This window comes from Octopus bimaculoides, chromosome 21 (assembly GCF_001194135.2).
Source record: "Octopus bimaculoides isolate UCB-OBI-ISO-001 chromosome 21, ASM119413v2, whole genome shotgun sequence".
Taxonomy (NCBI): Eukaryota; Metazoa; Mollusca; class Cephalopoda; order Octopoda; family Octopodidae; genus Octopus; species Octopus bimaculoides.
In genome coordinates, this window is record NC_069001.1 from 3,503,465 (window position 1) to 3,512,990 (window position 9,526).

The 9,526-nt window shown below is 33.8% G+C and overlaps 1 protein-coding gene across 4 annotated transcripts in view; it reads right to left on the reverse strand.

Moving 5' to 3' along the window:
• LOC106874603 (protein SCAI) overlaps nt 1–9,526 on the reverse strand; it is a 225,269-nt gene that overhangs the window by 90,933 nt on the left and 124,810 nt on the right. For all 4 annotated transcript variants that reach the window (XR_008266452.1, XM_014922578.2, XM_014922502.2 and 1 more), the window contains exon 3: nt 7,613–7,699. Coding sequence is in view for 3 of the 4 variants with exons in the window: in XM_014922578.2 (XP_014778064.1) it covers nt 7,613–7,699 (87 nt within the window). In the remaining variant the exon portion in view is untranslated. The remainder of the gene's footprint in view (nt 1–7,612; nt 7,700–9,526) is intronic.

A 9,526-nucleotide genomic window follows, 5' to 3' on the forward strand; every position in this document is an offset into this window, starting at 1 on the left:
ATATATATATATATATATATATATATATATATATACTTGGAAATATATACCATTTAATTATATCTCTTATAATCTTTGCATTGTTCTTTACTTTTATATTCATGTCTCAAAAAAAAAATTTGATGCTATACATTGTGATATTGCAACATTGAAAATACACTTTTCTTCATAGAGGTTTGTTAACCATAAAGATATTCCACATGTTTAATTAGTCCATAGATAAAATAACAATAGTGTCTGACCTAAACATAAACCAATGAGGAAGTCTTTTTGTGGTTACTCAACTTGCAAGATATAGCAACTAAATCTTTCTCAGATCACATTCTACTATATTGAATAAAGAGAGTATTGGATAATATAGTCTAGAACATATCCCAAAAAGTATGGAATAACCGGGCTGGACCACCTTCGATTTTTTTTTCTTCTTTTGCTTGGTCTGCAAGATGGCTGTTCCTATGATCTTTGACCTTCACAGGCTCGCCAAGATCGGTGAAATTGAAACATTTAGAGAATCCTTCTTAATAATGGTTTCAAATTTTGGCACAAGTCCAGCAATTTCAGGGGTGGGGGTAATTCAATTACATCAACCCCAGTACTCAACTGGTACTTATTTCATCGACCCAGAAAGGATGAAAAACAAAGTCAACCTTTTGGAAATTTAACTCAGAGCATAAAGATGAACAAAATGCCATTAAGCATTTTGCCCAGTGTGCTGATGGTTCTGCCAGCTCACCACTTAAAGTCCTTCTTAACGATAGCAAGTTGACAACTGCAAGAAAAAATAGGCATGGAAGACATTTTAGAGGCCCAACATTCGGGAGAGCAAAGACTAGATAGAGTGATAATTGCAGATCCTGAGGGAAAGGGACACAGTATGGATGATAAAAGAGGAGACAAGTAAGTCAAGAATGCTTGAGTGGAAGTGGACATTCATATTTGAGGAGCAGAGGCTACAAACTGAGGACACAGCATGTCTAATAGGCAAGAGGCTGGAATGTGTTGATGAAGGAACTCATGTCAGTCAGTCAGGTGGCCTTTCTTTGGATGTGTGGATGCCTGTAAATGTAACAGTCCAATCAGGACTGAACTAAGGCTGAACAACAATAACAACTGAACTGAATTGCTAAATTTAAAGTAGATTCAGAGACAGAACATTTGATGAAAATAACTGCTCCTCTTGAATCACATCCAACAGATAGCGCTAGAAAACTGTGATGGTGATGTGGCTATGATTACTGCCAATGATCTTTATCAATGACCAGAGTGGTCATTGATAGTAGTGATGGTAACAGTAGTAGTCAACAATGAAGGTGAAAACTGCAGTTATTGATAACAGTTGTGGTGGTGGTGGTGGTGATGATGGTCGTCGTCGTCATCATCGTCGTGGCAGTAGTGATGGTGGTGGCGGCAGTAATTTTTTTTTTAGTTAATGTTTTCTGTGGTCTTGCTGATGATTGTGGTGACTTACAGTCACGGCGGTTGTGACAATAAGAGTGGTGATGATGGTGAGTTCTAGTGAGATCATGATGCTAATGATGGTGGTGATGATAATGATGCTGCTGTTGATGATGAAGAGTTTAGAAGCTGTCAAATTGCTTTTAGATAACTTCAAATTTTAATACATTCAGGAACTGATTTAATCCTTCCATTTCTGTGGCATTGTGTTTCTCTATTAAATATTTATTTTCATTTTAATACAAACCACATTTAGAAAGATAAGATGGGTAGGAAGAGGCATTCTTGTATGGTTTTTAATTGAATAAAAGTAGGGGTTACGCGTATAAAAAAAAGGGACATATAAAAACAAGTGCATGTATGAAGGGATAAGTTATAATAGCTGCATATATTAATAAGGGTAAATGAAATAAAATCTTATGAAGTGATGCTTATGTTACAATAACAATGTAAATATCATATTTTTCAAGGGGACAAGACAAGCTCCCATGAAAGGCTGCATGCCTTTTCAATTCTCAGCTGAAATGAAGTCAAGTCATTTATACAGCTAAGCTTTGTAGAGAAAATGTGATTGTCACAACACCACAATTCCCTATAATCAAAAATTTAAGTAAAATATTCCTTTTCAAGCACAGCAGAATAAGATATAAGCTCTGATGAATAAGTAATATATTCATCACTCTCTCTCTCTCTCTCTCTCTCACACACACACACACACGTTGCACCCTTTGCTGTATCAGAGGGATTTTATGAACTTAAGCCATATTAGCTCATTGGAGTTTTATAAGCAGTCTCTTTTTTCACACTGGACTCAACACCAGTATTTCACAATAACCTTACTTTTGATATGATATTTGTATGTGTATGTTAAATTTACCAAGAATAATTATATAAATATATTTTTATTATTCTTTTCCTTTTAAAGAAACAACTTCTCAATCATTTTGTATGTAATAAATAGGCTAAAAATAAAATTTTCACACACATATATATATATTCATACACCTTATACATATTATACCTATCTTACACACACACCTGATGCTTACATCTTAACTGCCTCACCCATCTTGAGTGATAAATTCTAACCTCAAGGTATGTGCACATGTGTGCATATGCATAAGTATTAGTGTGTGTGTGTGTGTATGTGCTTGTAAGCAAACAGGCATGTGTGATTGTGTTTGCATGCATGTGTGTGTGACTGTGTGTACATGATTGTGTCTCAATATATATATATATATGTGTATGTATCTGTTCATGTGTGTAAATCTAAATATATTTTTCAAATTGATTCCGGAAAGAAAAACAAGATGCTGTGATGTTAATACCTTTTACTATAAAGTTCCTTTAGGCATGACAGAGCACTAACAACCATCTTAGGGAACAGTAGCATATCCATTCACTATTGTTATGTGTGTGTGTGTGTCCATGATCAATAGATTTAGCATATAATGGTCAAGTCATTGTGTACGATAACTTATAAGCCAACAAAGGAACCTCTGTATGGTCATTCATCCTACTAGAAATGGCAGTCAAATCTAACTAAAGCAAAAACACTAATAAAAGAAGGACACATTGGATAATGTTAACCAGGAGCTGCACAGGGCCTTTGAAAAAGACAAAATGGTCACAGCTGGGATATTTGTGATCATAGGTCAGCTTGACCAGGGTAGATCTAGGGCTAAAAACAATAACAACACCTTATAAATTGATGAATGAATTAGAAATAGCAGCTAAATTTCCTTCATATTACATTGTACCACCTTAAAAAAGAATAAATTAGATAAAGTTCTAAATATTTAAAAAGACAGAATGGTCATAACTGGAACGTCTTTGACCATGTCTGCTGGTTCCGGTCTAAATGGTAAACAACAACAGCTGATCACTGTATAAAGTACTTCAATGATATACAGTTCACCTAATTCTAAGTAGCTACCACAATGAAGTAGTCTTTTAGGGACTTCTACACTGTCACTGACCTACTAGAAATAGCAGCCAACTCCCACTTAAGTCACAACATCTTAAAAAGGAAAGGACACATTAGATGATTAGTCCTAGATATATTGTGTTTGAATAAAAAAACTAGATGGTTGTGCCTTTAGATTGAGTGAAAACAAAAACTATCTATTGATTGAAATATAGTATAAGTGGTAGCACAAAACAGTATGTGTTACAGCAGGTGTTGAATTCTTAAATTATAAATAGTTTATCCAATGGTCTTCCACACAGTTTCTGCCTACCAAGGCATGATTAAGAAATTTGCCTTACAATCATGATGTCCCAAGTTTTATTCCACTGTGTAGTATATTGAGAAAGTATCTTTTACTATAGCCTTAGTTGATCCAAGCCCCAGATGCATATATATAAACACAAACATGAATTTGTGTGTGTGTGTGTGTGTGTGTGTGTGTGTGTGTGTGTGTGTGCGCGTGTGTTATATTACGCGCACACACACACACACACACACAACCGGACATGTTCATACACACACATGTAATGAACACCTAAAACATAGAAGAAAGAGTTGTTGATTCAAAAGAAATTAAGCAAGCATGAAAAGCATATAATATTGTGTTTTTATTAGCAGTCCATCAAGTGATAAAATGAAGAGCTTATAAGTCTTTCTTATGTTATTGTTTGTTACTTAGTCTGAGAATGGTAGCATCATAATATATCATCTTTCCAGACAGACCATAACAGAGGAAAACTAATAATAGCTGACTGCAAACATATTCAGTAAAAGAAGCTAACCACTTGATATATTTTAATCTATCATCAATACACAACAGGTTAGTGTTTAGAAATTACCGCTAAAGTACAATTAGTTACAACAAAGGTAAAATCCATAATTGGAGGAAATCAGCAAGGGTCTGTGTCAACAAACAAGTAATGAAAGAGGAAATGTGGTTGTTAAAGTAAATGTAGTTCGTTATCATGAGGAAAGGAAAAAGGTTTGATGTTTTTGGCTGTGAACTTTTATCAAGGAAGGAAAGACAGAGTTGTGTGTTTTGTTATCAAGTGTTGTGATGGTAATGAAGACCAGATGTAGATAGGTAGAACATGATTTCTGAGTCTTGTAGTGGAGATAGATGATGGGCTGTAATGTTGGACATGTACACTGAAAGTGAAAAACAGCAACAGAATTGGTGGCCATGTGCTAAGTTAGTGTGTGTCTGTACATACATCAAGGTGCCGCACAGTGAGATTGAACCCAGATCCATGTAGTTGGGAAGCAAACTTCTTTCCACACAACCACGCCCGATTTTCTTTTTTTTTTTCTTTTTCAAAAATTCACTATGGGTATAATTTTAATTGATTAAAATTTAACTTCTCTTAATCACTCCTGACTATCCTTATTTACTGTGGGAAGATCAAAGATGATTTGCTGCAACTTGCATTATAAAATATCATTAGAATAGAGTTGTATGTAGTTTCTGAAGAGGTACTTCAACTAGGATAAGGTTAGCAGTGCTTCCAACAGTTAATTCTTTTTTTTTTATCAAGTGTAAACTACACATCATTTAGATAGGAGAATGATGTGTGGTTTACTCTTGTGAGATGATTTGATCAAGTGTAATACTGCAAGATAATGAAACAATCAGTGGTTATTTGGTGTCAATACCACAGCATACTAGCAGTGTTGGTGGTGATGGGGTGTGAACCATTAACTTTCTAATTGGCAAGTCAGTTCACTTTCAACTTATAATGAAACAGTAGAAGTGAAGGTAACCAGTGGTGGTCTTTGTTGCCAAACAGAAAATACAAATAAATTAAGTCTTCAAACATTTACAGAATGAAATAAGTTGGGGTTTTTTTTTTTTGAAAGAGGAAGAAATCTGACCTCTCTATAGGCATGTGTGTAATAAATATGATAATTTAGCATTGGTAGTAATGTCATAATTCTACTCTTCTACATGCTAAAATTAACTTATTCTGCATGGTGAACACTTTTAACATAGTCAATGATAATTTTTCTTTATTCAATCTTTTTTGGTTAAACTTAGGGGTTTCTCCTATTTACAGTCATGTAATACTGCCCTCAGAATGCATCAAAGAAGAATCATCAAACCCTAACCAGAATAACAAATGAATAATATCAATGTTAAAATACTTTAAAATTAGTGTAGCTACATACTGGACCAGCTAGCTATGTTATCAAAAATTTATTTTAAGTATTTTATGAATATCAATTTCTCTGTAAGTACATTTAAAAGCCAATCATCGGTTCATTGCACTTTTGACAGCAAGAAAGTGTCTACACAACTCAGGTGTTCAAAAAATATTGGGGTTTCTTGATGATCTTTTATCTTCTATCTTTTACTTGTTTCAGTCATTAAACTGTAGCCATGCTGGGGCACCACCATGAAGAATTTTTAGTTGAATGAATCATTACCAGTGCTTTTTCTTTTTAAAGCCAGATACTTATTCTATCATTCTCTTATACTGAACCACTAAGTTACAGGGACATAAACAAACCAACACTGATTGTCAAGCAGTGGAGGACAAACACACACACACATACATATATATATACATACAGAGTAAGATTGAAACTGGGAAAGTGAACTTCCAAACCATATTGCCATGCTTGCATTTATGGTATTCATAGGTATCATAAGATACTACCCTTGTAAGTAAAAAATAATGCGTATTGTTTAACAACCGATGTCTCCATCAGGATACTAGGCAGGCTGCAATCTTACCAAAGGTCAGCAGGAGAAAGTTGAATATGCAATGAATACTATTATCATTATTATTATAAAAGACATGCTAAAAATGGCACCTCGATATCTCTTGGAGTTATAGCAACAATCAATCAATATGGAATATATATAATTTGCCTGATTAATAAACTCTGTGTCAGTAACAACCAACAAACTCTGCTCCAGACTACTCAGACATAATAATAAAAAACAAAACTTGCCAGCAACAAGTCCATTTATTGATAAAGGTAATCTTGTTTCTGGCTGGTGTAAACATTCTAGCGTATAGGATTTCACATTGTACAGTAAAACAATATCAGTCACCATAGAAACTTCATGGTAGAGAGAGAGGAAAAGAGAGAGAACGAATGGTAGATTTTGATCTGAAGGGTTCAAAAAGTGAACTGAAGGATTGTTATTCATCAATTATTCTACGTAGCCTGTGATCCAAACTAGGGTCCAGGATATAATAGCAAAGCTGAGCAAGACAACTGGAGGTTCTGATCTTACTTAAGCTGAATACTGAAGTTTTCTTCCCCAGACTGATAGGAAAACTTGAAGTCAGTACTGCAATCTGATGAAATATCTTATAGTTGTAGAGAGTTTCCACTCCTTACCATGGAGCCTATTTACTGTAAGATGTATTTACAAGTGCTAGACATGGCACCTATTTGGTACTGAAATGTTAGAATGCATGTAATTTTTACCAATGGGTTATACAGTGTTCTAAAGTATACATTTAAAAGATGTGTACTTTGAAATGTATACACAGAGAGTAACTTAACTTTTTCAGACAAAATCCAGCAATAGCAGAGTTAGTGGCAACAATAGAGTACAAGGTTTAATGGGATATCTTTTGAGTATTAAATTTGTGAACAGCTATTTCTTATTTCATATCCTTCTAATTGAAATAATTGCTTGAAACTATACTGAGAGAGGGGTTGATTTAATTGAATTTAAAGTTGGCCTTGTTTGTGTCTAGTCATGAGGACAAAAAATACAATTCAGTACTTAGTTCATGGCCACTCGTTTCTAAGTTCAAATGTTGTCAGGATCAACATTGATTCCCATCTTACAAATGAATTTATGCTAATCTCTACATAAACTTACCCTGCATATGATCAACAGATGTATATTATTAATAATAGTTAAAGACATGCTAAATGTAAACAATACTTGAGTGATTAATAGGATTAATACAGTCACTACCATTATGGCTAAGGTTGCCATACAGCAGATTAAATTGATATTGGTCTTCAAACTATTTTCATTTCTTCACTGCATAATTCTAATTAAAATTTCAGAGTTGTCACCCCTTTGTCTTGCTTCACTGGATTTAACTAACATTGTAACAGTAATTTTAACAAGATTTTTTAAATTTTTTTACTTCATAAAGTATGTAATCACCCATTATCTTTGTAGTTATGTTAAGAGTAAGCAACTTGTATACTTACTAGTAATGGTAATACAATTGTCCAATTTTGGAAGCAATTTCACCTATTTGCCATCGTTTCAATCCATATTTGGTATCGAGGACTTGTCTGAAAAGAAACAAACAAATAACAATATAATGTAAGTATTTATTCCATATACAAGTATACAAAACAAGCCAATTATGCATGCACTTTTTAGCAATGGGTCATTCAGCAGTCCAAAGAATACATTTAAAAGGTGTGTGTTGTGTTCTTTAGCTCCAGATCAACTTTGATCCAAGTCTGCTAGATCAAGGCTGACCACAAGACGGCTGAAGTAGGGCTAGCCAATACGTAGAAGTAACTCTTACATTACAAAGATTAACCTTCCTATTAATCAATGACTAATTTACAATATGTGAATATTTCTGTCTGAAATAGGAGTTTCAGGATTTCTACCTTCATTCCCTTGTTGTCAGCACTAAAAAGGTTTTGGCCATAATCCACCAGTAGTCCTCTTGGACAAAGCTGACAGACAATGGGAAGTGTACTGGGATTAGTTTGGGTTAATAGTGAGCTTTAAGAGTCTAATATAAGGGAATTGTTGTTGAAGAATTAGTGTGGAAAATGACAATGATGATGGCTGTAATGATAATTGCAATGGTGGTGATGATTGTAATGGTGGCACTGTACTGGTGGTGCTGACAGTAAAGGATGATGGTCAACGGATAATGATGATGATGATGATGATGAAGAGGAAGAGGTGGTGTGGATTGGTGGTAGTGGTGATAATGATAGCAATGGCGATGATAATTGTATTTCATCAAATAGAAAGTTGGAAGTCTTCAAGTGACACTTTAGGAAATGTTTTAATGTGGATCTTTGTTGATTCTGATAAGAAACGAGAAAAAAAGAATTTTACATTGGTAGAATTTTGAAAAACAGTGGAAATGTCATTGTGATACAGGTGTATATGTATGTAACATATGTACTACTATAAGGTTAGGCGAGTGTGTGTATATATGTGAACTATATGAATAAAAGATGCATGTGTGTATGATAACCGCAGGAATAATAGGTGCATTCATGTATGTGCGTGGTGTGTGTGTGTGCATGTGTGTGTGTGAAATATACAAAGACACTTATATGTAAGTATATATAGACATATTTACAAGTATACACATACACACATACAAATTCACACACATTTAAGTAAATATATACACATATGCAAATAGACACACAGATATACAAATATGTGTACACACATACAAACCTATATTTATTTGTGTGCGTACACACTTGCATATGTGTGTGTTTTTATATATGTGCATGTATTTGCATATGTATATGTATAATTATAAATCTGTATATTTTTGCATATGTCTGTGAGTACAAAAGAGAGAGATAAAAGAGTTAAGAGGTAGATGGTACAACAATTGGTAAAAAGATAATAATAAATACAAGAACATGAAATTGGTATAATAAGACAAGCAAAGAAAAATAGAAATAACTCCAAAATACAAAATCCTCAAACAGTCGGTAAAAAATGGTAAACAACAACAATAATGACAACAACTAGTAAACCATTAAAAAAATAAATAGGAGAAAGCCATTTCCTAAAAATACATTGCATGAAAAAAAAGACAAATCACCATTGAAAAATCATTGTAGTAGATAGAGCTGTGTGTGATGTGAGGATCTGAAGTATTAGTTTCTTACTGAGATCTACTGAAGTGGAGAGAAGAATATTTATCTTTTGAGATAGCTCCCCTCCCCTCCTCTGACTTTGTACATAGAAATCCACGAATTCTACATCAGAAGTGACACAGACCTCTCCTTCTCTCATACACATGCACATACATACATACATACATACATACATACATACATACATACATATTAAATACTCTGCTAGCTATATATATATATATATATATATATATATATATATAT